Source organism: Parasteatoda tepidariorum, chromosome 1 (assembly GCF_982258835.1).
Source record: "Parasteatoda tepidariorum strain Cologne lab strain chromosome 1, Ptep-v5.0, whole genome shotgun sequence".
Classification (NCBI taxonomy): domain Eukaryota; kingdom Metazoa; phylum Arthropoda; class Arachnida; order Araneae; family Theridiidae; genus Parasteatoda; species Parasteatoda tepidariorum.
Genome location: NC_141755.1, coordinates 24,465,034 through 24,484,095, shown reverse-complemented (window position 1 = coordinate 24,484,095; position 19,062 = coordinate 24,465,034). Strand labels below are relative to the sequence as shown.

The 19,062-nt window shown below is 26.4% G+C and overlaps 1 protein-coding gene across 1 annotated transcript; it reads left to right on the top strand.

Moving 5' to 3' along the window:
- Positions 1-7,253: 7,253 nt before the first annotated feature.
- LOC107437883 (uncharacterized) lies at positions 7,254-19,043 on the top strand. Its single transcript, XM_016050016.4, has 3 exons — positions 7,254-7,394; positions 14,532-15,508; positions 18,332-19,043. Exons 1-3 carry the CDS (start codon positions 7,389-7,391, stop codon positions 18,648-18,650), a joined length of 1,302 nt encoding a protein of 433 aa, XP_015905502.3. The 5' UTR covers positions 7,254-7,388; the 3' UTR covers positions 18,651-19,043.
- The last annotated feature ends 19 nt before the right edge of the window (positions 19,044-19,062 follow it).

Sequence of the window (19,062 nt, the reverse complement as noted above, 5' to 3'; positions counted from 1 at the left end):
CAACTATTTAAAATATTAATCAGACAACATTATTAAAACATTTACGTTAATAAATAATAATTATTAATAAGTTAGTTCTATTAATAATCATTATAAAGGAATATTTAATTCTTTTTTGCATTTCATCTACGCAGAGCGTTTTTACTGACTACTAAATAATAAATTGGCAAACACAATTATAAAATTTCATATAAATCATATATATATATATATATATATATATATATATATATATATATATATATATATATATATATATATATATATATATATATATATATATATATATATATATATATATATATATATATATATATATATATATATATATATATATATATATATATATATATATATATATATATATATATATATATATATATATATATATATAAATTGTTGTTGCAGTACTATTCCATGTTGTAATATGATTTACACCTAAAGAAAATTAAATATGAATTTTTCGAGAGCAAGCGAAAAATTTATTTAAGGACAAAAACTTTCAAAAACTGTCTCTTTCTAAGGCAAACTTTCTCAGAAAATCCAAATGATGTTAAAAAAATTCTATTGATTTTTTTATGCATTTTTCAAAAATTATGTTATTGTTTTTTTTAAATTGGTTACGAAAAGGCTTTTTTCACACAATTAAAAGTATTTTTTTACATCCTAATAAGAATACAAGATACTATTCATATTTTCATCTGAAGGAGACAAGATACAATGCATATAAGATGCTTCAATTTTTTCCAATATGATGAAAGATAATCAAAGAGGAAGTCCAAAAAAAGTACTCCATTTCCTACATAAAAAATAACAAGAAGTTCATCTTTATCAATAATAATAATAGATGAAACCTACCGAAGCGAATCAACAGTTTATGTGATTTATCTTTTTAAAGATCGTTACGGTTTACAAGTTACGGAATCAGTAACTTCACTTGCAAATAGAATGGTTGCTACATAAGTAAAAGTTAAATAAAATAAATACGCTATTGATATTGTTTGACAAGGAAGCAAAACTAATTAAACTAATCTAATGATTTACGTTCTTAAATTAGCTGAAACATAATGGACAATTATAAATTATAGTTTAATTAGTTACGAAATTGAAGTTTGACCAATGCTTTGTTATGACTAGTTGTGCAATTAAAATAGAACTTTATTTTTTTAATTTTTTAACTATTCAGCTAGTTGCTATTATACAACACTAACTGTTAAAAACCGGTGCTGCTCGAGTACGAAAAAACAATAAAAGTTAAGTGATGTAAAGAGTACGCAATTCTAAAAATTAGTATTTGCGTATTGATATTTTAGAATTGCAATAGAGCATTAAAAATACCTTTTTTAAATCTTTTGTACTAATTTCTCCCATTCCTCGAATTAATTCTTAGTACAAAACGTATTTATTTCCTTTCATACTTTCATTTTTTTGTCTCTCTTTAATTTCTAATCATAACTCTTTCCGTTTTCTGAACATAATTAAACCTTTCAAAACTAGGTTTAAATGGGTGAATTTTTTTTACTAAGAATTTAAATAATTATTTTTAGCTCGCCTAAAAATTATCCCCCTGAACTGACTCCTGATTTCTATTACTTACCTTTCCTTATTATTTACATATTTATATTGAACGATAAATTTTATAATATATTTTAAAGTTTACATAAAGCACTTATTATATAAGTTAAATTATGTGTAGAATCATTATTAAATTTAGTACTGGATAACTTTTATTAGCCCTGATACAAATGGTTCCTTTTAATTGGCAATTCGTAAATATTTAAATTTATCTTAGAATTTTGAGTGACTTAGAATTTATAGTGAATCAGTTCAGATTTGTAGACTTGTATTGAGAACTTATTCATATACGTTATGTTTCAAAGATAGGTATAAAAAGAAATGAGTGATATTAGATTTCAAGCTTCATATTGAATAATTGAAATAATTGAATTTTAAGTTATATTTTAATGAGAAAATATGTTGGTTTAATGACTTTTAAAAAGAAAATAAATATTATAATGATATCGATCAATTTCATCTCGTCACCTATTTTTAAAATTTTTTTATGTCTTTATTGTAAAAAAAAGATTTTGTATCATTTGTTTTACTATAAATAACAAAAAAATAATAAAAGAAAATTAGTTATTTTGTCAAAATAGCATGTGTATCATACATAATACAACTGACTACAAAGAAATATTTTTTATTGATTTATATACATTATTTATTATGCATTTATTTGATACAATATAGTTTTTTTTATTGCAATTATCGTTGATTTCTTCAACTTAGCACTTAAATAAGGAATTTTTAAAATGTACTTTAACGTTTCGTTATTTTTTTACTGTGTTTCTCTCATTTTGACTTTATTTGAAATACATTCACATTGAATTAGTTTCTAACCAGTTTGGGAATACCGAAAAAAAATTTAATGTCATCCATCATACTTTTTTTAAATGAATTAAAGTAGCTATTTTGGAAGCAAATTTATTTATGGGGATTATAAAGTAAATAAAAGCAATTTTCGTATACTTCTGTTTTAAAGGCCTCTACAAAGATTTGCTCATCTATGTAGAAATTGTATCAAGATCAAAGTTTTACTTTTTCAAAGTTACATTTTTTTAAATAATTTGTAGTACTATGAGTGGAACAAATTCATTTAAATATGTTTTAATTTAATTTTTTCAAATAAATAAGCAACTAATTGTATGAATAGTCAAAATAATATTTTGTCTATTTATTAAATATAAAATAATTTTTTTCAGTAACCATTCCTTTTTTGAACAATGATAAAATGTTATTTTAAATAAAATAAAAAATTAAGTCAAAATAATTCATTATTTATGTCATCATCATCATGTTTTAAAACCATGCCTCATCTTAAAAAATTAACATTTTACTTTTCATAACATTAAAAAACAGCGAACGAGGCGTTTCCAAACAGATTTTACTTCAACACGATTTGGAACTTTATTAGATCTTCAATCTATCAATTAAATATGTAGGTAAGATAAGTGATAAAGAAAACTAAATAGTTCACACCATATGAGATATATATTTCAGAATAATACTTAAGGGCATTTCGCTGTAGTTGTTGATAAATAATAAATATGTTCATATACACTACTTTAACTGAGCCTTCAACCTGAATATTTCTTGTTTATACTTATTTATTTACTCATTAAAAATTTATGCATTGCGAATAAAAGTGTGGTCAAAACTATCAGAATATGGCATGATTTACTGTGTTTCTCGCCTATGGGAACAAAAGGCACTGTAATTTAGACCGAAGCTCTTTGGTAATGATTTTTGGTAAAATTGGCAATAAAATATGGTTTATTACCATGCTGTTTGAGTAGAAAAAGTGGTAAAATTTGGTAATTATGTCTTTATTTGGTAATGATATCTTAAAACATGACGTAAAAACCCTTTAGTCGTTTCGATTTTTCTGCAATTTTTTAATTTTACTTAATGTGAGGGGCTAAGAACTATGCTTTTAAAAAACCAGAATTTTCAGTCTATCGTGGCCATACGATCGAAATATTTACCAAATTAAAGGTTTAGCTATTGTATATTACCAGAATTATGTTTTTTTTAACAGAAATGTTTTTACGCTGCAAAATAATAATTTTACCACAATTTTTATCCATGCATGTTTGATTTGCACAATGCGGTATTAATAATAAATGTGCAATGTTTATTCGTGCATTGTTAAATACCGTATATTTTGGTTTCATTAGCCAGAATTATGTTTTTTTTACCAAAAATATTACTGCCATACATATACTATAATTTTATCGGATTTTTTTTCCATAGAGAAGATGGATCAGATAAATATATCAATGAATTTGCTTTCTTAAATTGAAATTACCTCCATCTGTTGTCACATGCTCAAATCATTTAGGAAAACATTTTTCAAAAGTGTTTGTGGTAAAAAAATAACTAAAGAATAAGTCGAATTTTAAAAAAATGCGAATTGAATTAAATCAGAAAGATAATTTGGCGTAGTGTGCTTTTATTTAGTGGGAATTCCGAAATTTTGAAAAGCACCTATCTTAAAATAGTCAAAGGAGCAGATCAAAACATAACTTTTAGAAAAAATTTAGAGAACCTCTATACTGCCCCATGCTCTCTATTTGTTTTGTTAGTTTACAGCAACTCTTTGAAAAATTCAAGATGTGAATTTTGCACTTTAAAGTAAACTCACATTAAATAAATCATTATTACTATTGCGAAAAATTAAGATTTAAAATTTTAAGTTTTATATTGTTTTGAATCTCATTTACATCTATTTACATAATTGAATCCCTTATTTCATTTACTCTTGACTTATTATCTACCTAAATAACAGTTTATTATACTGAATGAAATTTTCTTAAAAGTAAATCAATTTTGCTGCTAACGAATATCAACTTTTGGTAATTTAAAAAGAATAAAATGCTATATATTTAAATTTTCCTTAACTGCATACTGTTGAAATGAAATATAAATTGATTATGATGTGAGATTTATAATTGATTATGATATGAGAATTGATTATGATATGAGAAAAATATTTAAAAACAATGAAACCAACAGTTTGAGATTTAACTTTGTTTGAATTACTCATTTTTATTTAATAAAAGAAGTTAAAAAATTGAATGCTAATTTATTTTCACTGAAACAAAATGCTAAAATATGACAAATAAACTAAAAAAACTTTCTGAGTAATGAAACCAACATTTTATAACGGAGTTTCAAAACTAATCATTTTTATTTAATTAAACAAACACTAATACGAGTTGAACAAGATAAATAAACTAAGCAAAAACTTTAAATACAATGAAAAACATATTGCTTCGGAGTTTTGTTTGAACTATTCCTTTTTCTTTCATTGCAGCATTTAAAAAAAATTTTATGTGTATTTATTTTCACGAAATGCAAGAACATGACAAATAAAGTTAAAAAAAACTTTTAAAATAACGTAGTCAACATCTTACAACGAACCTTTGTTGGAGCTGATCACTTTCATTTAATCAAACAAACATAAAAATGAACTGGACGTGATAAATAAACTTTAAAAAAACTTTAAAAACAATGAAACCAGCATTTTGCTACGGAATTTTATTTAAGCAATTAATTTTTGTTTCATTACGGCTATTGAAAAATTTCATGTTCATTAATTTTTGCTACGTGCTGAGCATAACAAGGAAAAAAAATATTTTTAAAAAAATACAACGAACATTAGGTGACAGATTTTGGTTTGAACTATTCATTTCTATTTAATTGAATAAAAATGAAAATGAACTGGGCATGACAAATAAATTAAAAAAAGAATATATAAAAATAATGTGACAAACATCTTGCAATGGAACTTCGTTTGAAATGTTCCTTTTCAATTAATTTAATAGTAATTAATTTTTAAAAAGGCATTATACAGTTAAAAAGAATATAAATAATAAATATAAAGTTATATAATAATATATAATATAAATATAAAGTTCATTATGAAAGAATGCAGAGGATACCTTATTTGAATTTTTAGTTTAAGATTTTAAGTTTAGTGTACAGTTATTTTAATTAGAAATGAATTATAAAATAAAACTCTCATGATTCACTTAAAAAATTAGTAGCGTGAAAATTTCAAAAAGTAATACTTTGGGTACAATACTGAACATATTTTTAAAACAATTTTTTTATGCATTCGAAGAATTTTTAAATTAAAAAAGCATTTTTTCTACTTGCGTCTCATTTTTGGTGCTATTAACAAGTAACAAAAATAAATTATTTTGCTTTTAAAAAGTTTAAAAAAGTAATATAATTAAAAAACATTTCTTGCATATAGTCTACACGTTTCTCTTAAGGGTCTTCTTCAAGAAAAGTGATTTTATTGCTTCCATGTTTGCATACCGGAAATTATCTGTCTGGAATTTCTGTATTTATTAAATAACTTAAAATATATTTTTGATCATTTTTTATTTTACTTAAGTTAATAAAGTAATTACTATAGAAATTAGTTACCAAATCTTAAAATTAAATTTTCTATGTATTTTTTAAACTTGAACATTGAAAAAGTTTGAAATTCGATAACTAAGTAGAATAACAAAAATATTTAAACAAAAAAAATTTACTTAATAAATTAGTGAATTTCGAATGTAAAATACTCCTTTGGTTAACATAAAAGGAGTAAAGTCGGATTTTATCTCAAAAAGTTACTAGAAAGTGAAAAAAAGTTGAGTTGTTCTCTCTGATTCAGTCGAGAAATTTAGCTCTTACATATCTATATTGCGTATACAACTTCCATGTTCAACTACGTATACTAGCATCTAAAATACTTTCTCTTTTTAAAAAACAACTTCAAAAACAATATTTAGGAAATAAGATTTTTAAAAAAAAAAATGTTTTTCGCTTTAATACAACAAAAAAAATTTAAAATCAATGTTTATTTTTTTTTGTTTTCTAGCTCAAGTTTGATTGTAATCCACATCCCGTATATTGTAATTTTTACCGAGCACACAAACCATGACATATGATAAAATAGTAAAAAACAACTTGGTATAGAGAAATTAATTTAATGCGAATCTGAATCAATTTAATTAATTTTAATTTGTATCAAAACCATAAAAATGTCAACATCTCTCTGTGCCATTAAGAAATACTTTTAAAGCAAAAATTCTTTCATTCTTTACACATAAAATATTCAATTCCGAATAATTTATGACATCATAAAACTGAAAGTTCTAAAGCAGAATTAAAGAATGTAAAACGTGTCGTAAAATACGCCAAAATAATGTTGAAAATCGAAAAAAACCCACTTTTTTTCCCAATTACTTCAAGAAGTCGCCCAAATCTGTTGAAACGATCAAAATTCAACAATGTTTGAAGAAGAAAAAAAAATCGATGTTAATGGCGTTATTAGGTTCCCGTCTTACATTCATCACACCACCATTCAAAATGGGTGTTGCCATTCGTCCATAAAAAATATAAAAAATTAAGGGAGAAATTACTAAATCTAGAAAAATTGCGCTGTTTCTTTTGTAACGAAATCCGATTAGGCAACTAAACAACATTCGATCTCTTCAGAAAACAAAACGATAGTTGAAAGCAATATCGAAACAGCAAACGACAGTAAAAAGAATGAAAGTTCGACAAGAAGAGGGAGGGAGGGAGGGGTGGGAAGCACGGAAATAAAATAAAAAGATGAGGATGTCGATCTACCTCTGGACAGGAAGGAGAAAAAGAAGACGATTACTGAGGGAGTCAAATCTGGGTTGGGGGACTGCTTGAATGTATAAAGTGAACTGGCCATTGTCTGTCCAGCGTCATTTGGTGCTGTACCGGAATACGGAGAGGTTAAGGAATAGCGGGTGGTGTTTAAAATAACTTTTTGTAGTGGTCATTAGGATTCCACAATGAAGGTATGTCTATTTCAAGAAACTTATGATTTTAGAAATCGTTTTTTTTTTTTTTTTCAATCAATGAATTCAGTTAATAATTATACTTTGAATGCATGAATAATGAAATTCTTTAATTTGACAATCAAATAATTTATTTATTAATACTGCTTGAATGATGTAATTGTTTAGTTTGTTTCAGTCAATCAATTAATAGTAATATTCTGGCTGTATAAATTATAAAACTGTTATATTTATTTCAATCAGTTAATTCAATAATAAGGATTCTCTGAATATATTATTGGATCAGTTTGGTTTAGTCATAAACTTTAATAAATAATATTACTCTGAATTAATGATGAAATTGTTTAGTTTGTTTCAATCAAATAATTCAATTAATATTAATGCTCTGACTCTAAACGCTGTGTAGTTTCTAAGTTTGTTAAATTTTACAAAATTATTGTTACAATATTAATTATTATTAAAAAGTTCATTGTTTTCTTTTGAAACAGTTGACATTAGGATTCCACGGCAAAAATTATTTATTTATTTTTGCTCTGAATATATTGTTGGATCAGTTTGTTTTAATCATAAACTTTAATAAATAATATTACTCTGAAATAATGATGTAATTGCTTAGTTTGTTTCAATCAAATAATTCAATTAATATTACTGCTCTGACTCTAAACGCTGTGTAGTTTCTTAGTTTGTTAAACTTTACAAAATTATCATTACAATATTAATTATTATTAAAAAGTTCATTGCTTTCTTTTGAAACAGTAGACATTAGAATTCAGCGGCAAAAATTATTTATTTATTTTTTAGATAGCGGCAAAAATTCTTTTAACTTGTTTCAACTAAGAAATATATAATAACTTTTAAATATATAATGTTTCCACAAAGTAAATACTATAATTATTTTAATTATAGCTATTATATTTAATACAAGACATATATTTTTAGAATAAGACACTATTATATTTAATACGTGACATATACAATTTGCATACATTTTGAGATATCTTAACTAATTCATTTTAAGAAAAAATCAAGTAATTTTTTTTTATTATTCCAAGTACCAAAACTTGTACATATCGATTTCTTGAATTAAAAAAAACGCGTAAATCTGAAATATTCAGGAAATTTGAAGAATTAAAAATACTTTCAGCTTTCTAAATTTCACGAATTATTTTTTAAAAAAATATTTTTCATTTATTCGTAATGTTGACAAATGTGTTATTTAAAAACAAAGAACATTCATTATAGTACTTCTTATCATATTCAAAAACATAAAAATCACGTAATGTAAAAATCATAAAACAACAATGCAGTATTCTTATTTAAAATTTTTTAAGTAGCTTAAAAAAATTCAGATATAAAACTAAAAACAATTAGGATAAAACTAATATTATAATTTTCTTAATTGAAATTACCTATTAAAATCTTTTATCTTGTTTAAAATTTAAAAAAGAAATATAAGTATAAGTTTATTATACTTTTTAAAACTGTTACATTTTAATTCATGATTATTAGCAACAATAACATATTTACTCTTTACTTTCTTACATTTGTAATCCTAGTGACACCATTTTCAGAATTTTTAAGCAATTTTTTAAAACATTTATTTAAGAGCAATCTTCATCAAATCGTTATACAATTTTTTATAGAACTCATTAGCACATACTGAGTTCTTATTTTACTATCATTGCCTTTTTCCAAGTGATTAATATTCATCAAAATCTTTCCATATAGTAATTAAACGCTTAAAAATTTTTTGAAAAAATTGATTTTGCGCAACATTATTTATTTTAAAATATTTATACTTTTTTTTTTGATTTATTACAAATTTAAGAAGTCACTCACTTACTGTAGAGCAGTGTTTTCCAAAGTGTGGTACGGGAACAGTTTAGTGGGGGCACGCGCTCCTATGCGAAATATTTTGCAACAAACGAAAATTTCAAAAAAAAAATTTTAAAAACAAGGCTAGTCATGAAAATTACGATTACGTATTTTTCTATTGACTATTTTTTGCAGAGTTAACAGTTAATAATTAGTGGTGTCAACAGCCAGTTGTGATTTTTAACTTTTATCCAATTCTTTTACAGTAAAAAAAAAAACATTATTTTTTTCTTATTTTTGGTACACAGCATCGCGAAAAATTTAGAAAGGGTACACAGAAGTCATAAGTTTGGGAAACACTGCTGTAGAGCACAACTAAAATATACTTTTTTTATCTGACATCTGAACAACAAGATATTTAAATAATTTTCATTTTATTATCGTATATTTCAATAATTATTATTATTATTGAACTGACCGGACCGTGTAAGGATCAGGGAACTAGCCTTGCATTTGAAAGGTTCTGGGTTTAAATACCAGACAAGGCATGGATGTTCTTAAATTCTCTATACTATCTATCCTTACTGTGGGAGCGACGTTGGCCCATCTAATGTGATGCCCGTGAAAGAGTGGCCTACAAATCTGCATTGTAAAATACCTGAATTGACTAAATGTTAATATAGGTGGGCATAGGAAATAAAAAAATAAAATAATGTTCTTAAAAATGTCTGAAATATAGTAATATTTTAAACAGAACTTTTAAGCATAATATGTATTAAATAACAGTAGTTAATCTTTTCAACCTACGTTCAGCAACGCGTAAAATTTACGTGATAGAAGGATACCAATAAATTTTTCAATACGTTAAAATAGTTTGGTTAAATAAAATATTTTTTAACTAAAAAAGTGCATAGTTTATGAATAATTATCATAGTTACTATCATCAGTAATTTAAGAATTTGGAAGAAGTATATATTTCTTTAATCATTTTTATAATCTTGATTTCATTTCAATGCATGTCATAAAAATATTTGATTTAAAAAAGGAGAGAAACTTAATAAAACTTTAGCATATCTAGTGCAAAAATATACTAAAGGATAATTTTTTTTCCAGAGCAAATTATTTATCATGATTGTCATTAATGATTTTTAGATCGTAGGCTTCTATGTAATTCGAATGGAGTTTCTGTAATGATGATAACTTTCTATAACTATGATGATTTTATCTGAAACTATACTAAAATTCAAGACTTATTTATAAACATCCTTTTATAATAAAAATATATTTCAAACTAAACAACAAAAAAGTACAACGTGTATGAAAAATACACATTTATCAGCAATTTTATAATAAAATTCATTTTCAAATTAAATAAAGGAATAAGTATAAAACGCATAATACTCATTGTACAAAGTATAATACTCTTTCATTGCAAAAAAAAAGAGAAGCAAAAAATATTTTAAGAGAAGAAATTTAATTTGGACAATTATAGTTATTTGCCAAAACATCCGGGTTCTACTGTTAGTTTTTCATTAATAATGAAGCCCTTGTCTCAAAAAGCATCAAAATCAAAACTTTTTTTCTGAAAATTAGAAAAGAAAGGATATTATAAATAGGAAATTACTTTGGTTCAATCGCATACAAATAATACATCGTATTTCAAATTTCGATTTTTATTGCTGTAACTCTTCTTTACAAATAAAAACCGTATCGTGACCTAATGTGATAAAAAAAGATAGGAATAAAAAGAATTGTTTGTTTGAATCAGTTATATTTTTCCCCTAAACATAAAACATGTTTGTTTCTCATCATCTTTAAACTGCTTCGTGACGATGTTGAGAAAAATAATACTCTTCTACTTTTTTTTTCGTGCTCCAAAAAAAAATTACACGATAAAGAAAATTCTTATGAATAAATTTTTTTTCATAAGGTAGACAAAAGATAACAATCATTTTCATCCGAATAATTAGCTTATTGCGTAAATGAAACAAAACAATGCTGAATATTTCATTTATCGTTAATATCACAGTTGTGTGATTTTTATTGTCTTAACATTATGTTAAAGCTATTGTCCCCTTATCTTTAATTTAAGCAAATTTTAAATTGGCTCTATTTAAAAAAATATGTTAAAGTTATCTTTTTAATCTAATTGATAATCCAATTGCCTGAGCATAAAAGGTTCACTTTATAATTTGAATTTTTTTCCCAAAAAAATATTTTTACGCCTTAATGGCATTTTTATAAATAAAAAATAAAACATTTTGGTTGAGTTATGGAGTTATAAGATGAGAGCTGCATATTAATATTTAACACAAGCAATCATACATGCATAAAAGCTTTTTAAACGAAATTCATGAGTTTGGAAATAATTACAAATGAATTATAATACATTAACTTTCACATCCATTAAATTATCATTTTAATTGTTATCTATTGCATTGTAATCTATTTAATTCAAATTCATCTCAGCTAAGAAAATTTAGTTTAATAATTCAATCAAATTAAAAAAGCAATAAATCAATCAAAAGTCCAAAAACAATTCTATCGTGACAAATTAAATTTGTGACTAGTTATAGTTTAAATAAGTGTCATAATTTTCAATGAGGTAATATTTTTCTCTGTATATTCACGACTATTAGCTCAAATGATTTTCATAAGATTACAGACATCTTTTTTTCCTTTAACCAAAGGAAATAACTATCTTTAACCAATTAGAATAAGAGTCAAGCAAAACCATTTTTACTCCATTGCCTCTGTTAAAATAGTGGAGTTGAGTTGCAGACCGAGAGATTAAATTCCTTGTGAGAGTTAAAAAGTGATGTGGAAAGAAATATATAGGTAGGTAGGTACTTTATTTATATCGCAATAAAGCTTTACAGTGGGCTATTGGCGACGGTCTGCAAAATATATCCGATGATAATCAGAAGACATGACGAACTGCGCTCGAAGTCGAGCAATTTACGGTATAACAGGATAACGAGGACCGATACTGCGCACCCTCGATCCGAACATAGGCTGATTGAAGTGGTCACCCACCCACTTACTGACCGCAGCCAGTGATGTTTATCATCGGTGTTCTACTGGGAATCGTGTCTTTACAATCAGTCCACTGCGGGAAGAAAAGAAATATATATATTAAGATATTTATTCGCTGAAAATTGCCCCAGGAAATATGCAAGGGTCATTTTTTGCTGCAATTTTGCTCAGTTCTTCTCCAAAATAAGTTATCCTTATCTCTAACTTAGCAAAACGTTTTGTGATCTCTGAAAATTAAACTAGATCATCTTCTATCCTCTAAAACTCGTAACCATTTTAAATTAATAAAGCTGAACAACGTAAATGAGGCACAAACACCACAAAACTATCACAAATAATACCCCCCCCCCCCAAAAAAAAATATTTAAAACCGGAAAAGAATTTTAGAACCTACCGGTGTGTCCCTTCGCTTGCGTCATGTTTATTAAACGATTTGTTATCAGGCTGGACACTTTAGGAAGTTTCATTATTAAGAATTGAACTAAAATACGAGATACCAATAATTCTCAAAGGTAGAAATCCTCAAATTATTAAAGGAAATAATTATCATTTCATAAATGAAGCGTTGGGGTAACCAAGATTTGAGTGTTAGATACAGTGCTTTGATATTTTTCGTTTAAATAAAATACATTTGATTTTCAAATTTAATGGTAAATAACACAATTTTTATTACAAACAGAGCACATAAAGTAATATTCTCGGATGATTTTTTTTCAATTAGTAACATGGAAGTCTTGTTACGAATTTTAACCATCAGTGATGTGTACTTGTGCTTATCTTCACATGGTTCCCTATAGATAATTAGATAAAACTGTACAACGAACTCCATTCACGTAGTTTTGATTTTGTTCATCTACCACAATGTAAACTATTTCTTCGTTTTGACATTTCAAATCGTTGAGAAATATTTCTAAGACAGTTCAAAATGTAAAGAAACATTTTAAAAAATAAGCATTTGAAAATCTTCTTTTTTTATACTACAGCCGATTACCAACCATGTGACTTTTTAAAAAGTTTTTGCAATTGCATATGTTCAAAAAAAACTTAATTAATATCTGGAATAATAAATATTTGGAATTTCTTTCAGTATCACTTTTTATTTGTCTTCCATGTTACGAAAGGCATATTAAAGTGTATACAGTTTCTACTGTTCGAAAACAAAAGAAAAATTGCAGAAACTCTAATAATTCTTAAAATTGTTAAGTTATAATTTTTTTAAGTATTATTTACTAAGAAAATGTAATGCATAAAGATTTTGATATGAAAAAAACTATACGTAAAGTTTCTAAGCCATTTATACTTTTACAAATATACTTTTAATATCTGCACTAATCAAAAAGTATGGTCAAAACTATCAAATTTTGTTGAATTTCTTGTGTTTCTTGCTCAATGGGAACAACAAAAAAGCTTGGAAATTTCTACCGAATTGTTTTGGTAATAATTTCGGTAAAATTACCAGTAAAACAGTGTTTTACAATATGCGTTAAAATTTGGTAAATGTGGTAAAATTTTGAAATTTTATCATGGTACCTTAAAGCATGGCACAACAATAATTTAAAGTTTGCTGTTCAATTTTACTTTTTAATAAATGTGAGCTAATACGAACTTTAATTTTAAAAACCGGAATTTCCGGTAAACTGTTTTCGTATAAATGGAAAAATTACCAAACGAAAGGTTTAAATGTGGTATATTTCGGTTTTATTAACCCGAATTATGCTATTGTTTTTTTGTTTTCTTTTTTTTTTACCAGAAAGTCGTTGTCATATCGTAATGTAATTATACCAGAATTTTTTTCTTCTCTGCTCGAAGGATATATTATAGCCTTTTTTATAGCATTAAGAGGCAACAACTTCGTTAACTTTTCCTAGAGATTTTCTCTATTTTTTAAATTTAATTATTTTAAACATATTCTAATTCTGTGTAAAATGTTTTTAAGTTACACTCCATTTTTTTTATCAGTTAAGTAAGTCGTAAATCCATAATTAGGTTTGTTATAAAAGATTTAAAGCGCATATTTCGGTCAGTTTCTTAAAACTGATTTTGCCAAAGTTAACAACAATGCTTAAATACATCCTAATAATAGTAATTTGCTGCTAATCAAATAAGTATTTTAAAAAATAATTATTGTTAATTATTATAAGTATTGTATAATAAAACTAATAACAATAAATTATAATCATTTAATTTTTAGTTATGAATTGATTAATTCAATAATTGCTTCCTAATCAAAATATATTAGGCAAGAACTGCATTCTAAAATGTCATCAACCATTATTTTATTTTCAGATTCTCCTCTTTATTTTGTCAGTCACGATTTCTAGCACAATAGCTGTTAGAAGAGGATCGTCACTTGTACAAATAGACAGAGAAGAAGATCTCGAAGCAGAATCATCGAGAAGAAAAATCTACGATATAATTCAAGATCACGAAGGACGCAAGTTTGGCGAGCATGGTGGCCACGAATATGAAGCAGGAGAAATTCCAGGTACACTAAGCAGGAAGCATGCTAAGCGAGTTGGTGGGTATCTTCCAGTCGCTGAAGAAGGCAAAAATCCTCTCTACTACGCCTTGGCTCCTAAGCGTGATCGTCGCCCAAAAGACAACGTCTATCGCGAAAATGTAGCTGCATATGCTCCAAAAGAAATAAATCCAGTTCAAGTCGGAAATGCACCTCAACACGTAATAGCAAGTCCTTTAAGCCACTCCCATTATGCTGTTGTCGACCCTAAAGATAACAATCAGTATGTCATTTATGAAGAGCCAAAACCACATTACAAAGCTGCACCTATACCAAAACACACTTACGTTTTAGAAGAAGAACCTAAAACTCATTACAAATCTATTCCGAAGCACACATACGTTTTAGAGGAAGAGCCTAAATTGCATTATAAAAATGTGCCTAAACATACTTATGTCTTAGAGGAAGAACCTAAACAACATTATAAGGCTGCTCCTGTTCATAAGCACACTTACGTGTTAGAAGAAGAACCACAGTATGCCGTTCCCCATGAACACGTGGTTGCTAAACCTGCACCACACGCAGCTCATTACCCAGTAGCTGTTAAGGATTATGGCAGTCATTACGATAGTCATCACAAGTTGGATGATAAAAGTCACCACTCTACTGGTCATGGTTACTACGATGACAACCAGGTACATAAGCATGCTGGACATAAAGAAAGTGGAAAGCATGATATTTCTGGTCACAAAGCACATTCTTCGGCTGGTGGACATCATGACGAACATGATCATCACCATGACAAGTGAGTTCTCTTGCAATAACTTTTGAATATTTTATCGTAGCTTATATTAAATAAGAAAACTTTGTTATTACTTTAAACTAAAAATACTGATTCGGTTTCTTTCATTCTTATTTTTTTTCATTTGTAAAATCCCTATTTGGTATGGTTTAAAATTTAATCTTCTAGGTTCATGCAGTTCGATTTAAAAATAAATAAATATTTAAAAGATACAATTTCATAATTGAATTGTATATAACAACAGGAATAAAACAAAACTAGAGTTCTTGAAAATTAAATCAGTATTTGATGGGGGAAATATAGTAATGTCTGTCATTTTGACAATCTCTCTGATAGAAGATCCGATTCTTCTCAATTAATTTATTTACTTAAAGGAAATTTAACCCTATAGCACATCTTAACCATTAGACATGAATTTTTAATTAACAAGTTATTCATCAAAATTCATTGAATTACGTAAACACAGTTCCTTAAACCAACTCTTATATCAAATCAGTTTGCTTCTTTCACGAATTTGGAAGAAAACTAAAATTAAGAAAACTTCTGAAATTTAATAGTTTTAAATCGTCATCTATCTCATTACTATTTGGAGAACAAAGCATATTCAATAGGGATTTTCTTATGTTTTAGTTTAAGCTATGCATACTATGGGATGATATACAACTTTAAGTGAAAACAGAATCAAATCCTCATATGACCAAATATTTAGGTTCTTCTGGCTAAAAAACATATTTGATTTCTTATAAGCAATTTTTAAAAACTCTTTACCGACTCAAACGGTTTTTTTTTTTTTTTTTTTTTTTTTGCATTTTTAACATGTATGTTTTACTGAAAACTTATATATACCAAAATGCTCCGTGTTTGTGTTATTTTCTTCGTAACATAAGACGTACGTAGAAATTTTAATCTAAACGATTTCCAAATTTTAAATTGCTTTACAACTTCTGTTTTAAGCTGTTACAGTATGAACTTAAAATATTCTGATCTCAACTGATTTATTAAACAATTCGTCAAATCCAGATACTCGTTGCATCATTTAAACTATAAATAAGGAAAAAGCTGTTATTTCAGTTTTCGTAAAATTAAAATTAGATAAATCAACAATTTATGTTAAACATTATTTAAATTGCAAGCAAAGTTATTTAAACCACAGGTCTGTTTTAAATTATGTAGATTGTGTACAAAAAATATGTTTAAATCACTTCTAATTTACACAACGCTTTTTTTTCATCTTTATTCACAGTAAGTTAAATTAAAAAAAGGTATAGAAATGTCATAAAAATGCATATTAATAATTTGGAGTCTTTTTTTTTTACACTTTTCCTTCTTCCAAATTAGTGTTTCAAATAATATTTTCGTATATATCTCTTTTTTTCGTAATGATTATTTATATAAATATTTTATATTCGATAATTTATGATCAACAATTTGTAAGTGATAATTACTCAAAAATTAAATGAACAATCCTCAAAAACTGAAGCGGAAAAATATACTTTATAAAAGATCCATTTGCTTCAGAAACTTATGGAGATGGCAAAAGTAGACATGTTTCGCATTCTCAAGATTTCTAGTGTAGTAAGTCTAAAGAATGGGTGTCTACTTTTTATGGTTCAAAATATGTCAACTTTTACCACCTTCATTAGTTTTTGAGGCAAATAAAAATTTCCATTTTATCGAAAATACGAAAAAGCATAAAATTTTGATTCAAATATGAAATAATTTTGTTATAAAAACAAAAGTATACTTGATAAGAGAAATCTAATTCACTTAATCAATATTAGTTAGTAATTTAATTTTTTGATTTATATGCTTCTTACTTCTAGAGTGCTCATTAGCTATACCTTATGCTTTAAATTGATTTAAATAATGTTTTAATCCGCAAAAGTACTTACACGCATTACTAGTAACCGCCTACAGTTTTAAGCAAAAGTAATGTTCAGTGTGCACCATCCTGAATCACTTTCGATATAATGATCGGATCTTCGCATTCTAGGTCTCAATCTTAATGATTCGACGGGGTGACCTCAAATATAATAATTAATTAGTGTAAACGGTATTTTAAGTTACGAAATTAAACAGAAAAACGCACTTTCACTGAATAAGCATAATTTTGTTACAATAGATTCTGATTTCGGACCCCCAAAATATAGGGGCAGCCACAATCTTTGAAATATGGTTCCAATATTTTGGTCAGGTGAACGGCGGCTAAATAATTTGAAATATTTTGAAAGTTGTTAATATTAATTTCCTCTTTTGCGCATTTCGCCATATCTCGAAAAAGTTTTAAACGAATAGAATTGTTCTTTTCACGCAATTATAAAATTTGTTTATATAAAGGTAATTCTGTGTAAAAATGACTTTTAGAAGTATTTATTATTTTATTTAATAATAGTAAAAAAAATTGAATTGTAATGCATACAATTTTTAACATCACTTTAAAGAATGTAATTTCACATGGCAAAATGTAAAATATGAGCAAAATCAGTCGATTTCTCTTTCGAGAAATTGAAATTTAAATGTATGACTTTTCTGTTCCACCAGCAAACCTGTAATTTATTTAAAATTAAAAAATTAATTTTTGATGTACAATAGCAACAAAAATAATAACAAAATCGACACTTTTCAAGTGTTTTATAAAGTTAAATAATTTCGCTTATTTTAATTTAAAGTTCGATATTCAAATTAATTTTTGATACAAAATTGTTTTCTACAAAACTAATCTCCACAGTAACATTAATGAAGTTCTATGCTTCTAAGAAGCTTTACATATTTCACTTCAATCTTTTCACACCATTGTACTCTTCTTTTTAACTTTTTCCTTCGCAGGGCACATTACGAACGAGACCGTGGTTACCATTACGAAAAAGCTTATGCTTACGACAGAGTGAGAGCATCACATGACATAGGAGCCACCAAAGGCGCCCACTCATCCTACAAAGCTCAACACGCACAAGAAGGATACAAAGACGCCGGAGATCATGGAGCCCAATCTTACATGTACTTCAAAAAACACGGGCAACATGGTGGTCATGGCTATCACGACAATAAAAATTCATTGTACAAAACAGGGCACCATAACAGTGGTCAAGGATACCAAGATTATGAACAAAAATACGTCCCACATCAACATGCTTATGGAAAGTAAATTTACAAAAGAGCTCTTTAAAAGAGATTATGACAGACGCGGACTGAACAATAGACTCGATTTTCTTGTGCCTTGTGTAAATAGCTTAAGCAAGTTTATCGCTTAGATTTCCGTAAAAGTACAAAAAAATCTTGGCGAGGAACCTCATGATTTTTCCATTTTTGTCGAAAATGAGTTTCTGTTTCAAGGCCAGCTATCCTTTCAAACAAAAAGCGGAAGTAATGCTGTCCTATAAACGAATGCAATTGCCAAATGGTTTTGTTCACTTAAATCTGATGATTTCGTGTAAAGATAAACTTTGGGTGTAACTTAAAAATGTTTCATTGTATAAGTGTTCCTTATATAGAAAAAAATATTTTGTGTTAAATTATGTGAATAAATTTATTTTATTTATATTATTTGTACAACTTAG

What these genes read in the sequence shown, in the direction of transcription:
- LOC107437883 (XM_016050016.4), top strand. An exon ending in CATGATCATCACCATGACAA is followed by an intron (nt 15,509 to 18,331) that starts GTGAGTTCTCTT and finishes TTTCCTTCGCAG; the next exon opens with GGCACATTACGAACGAGACC.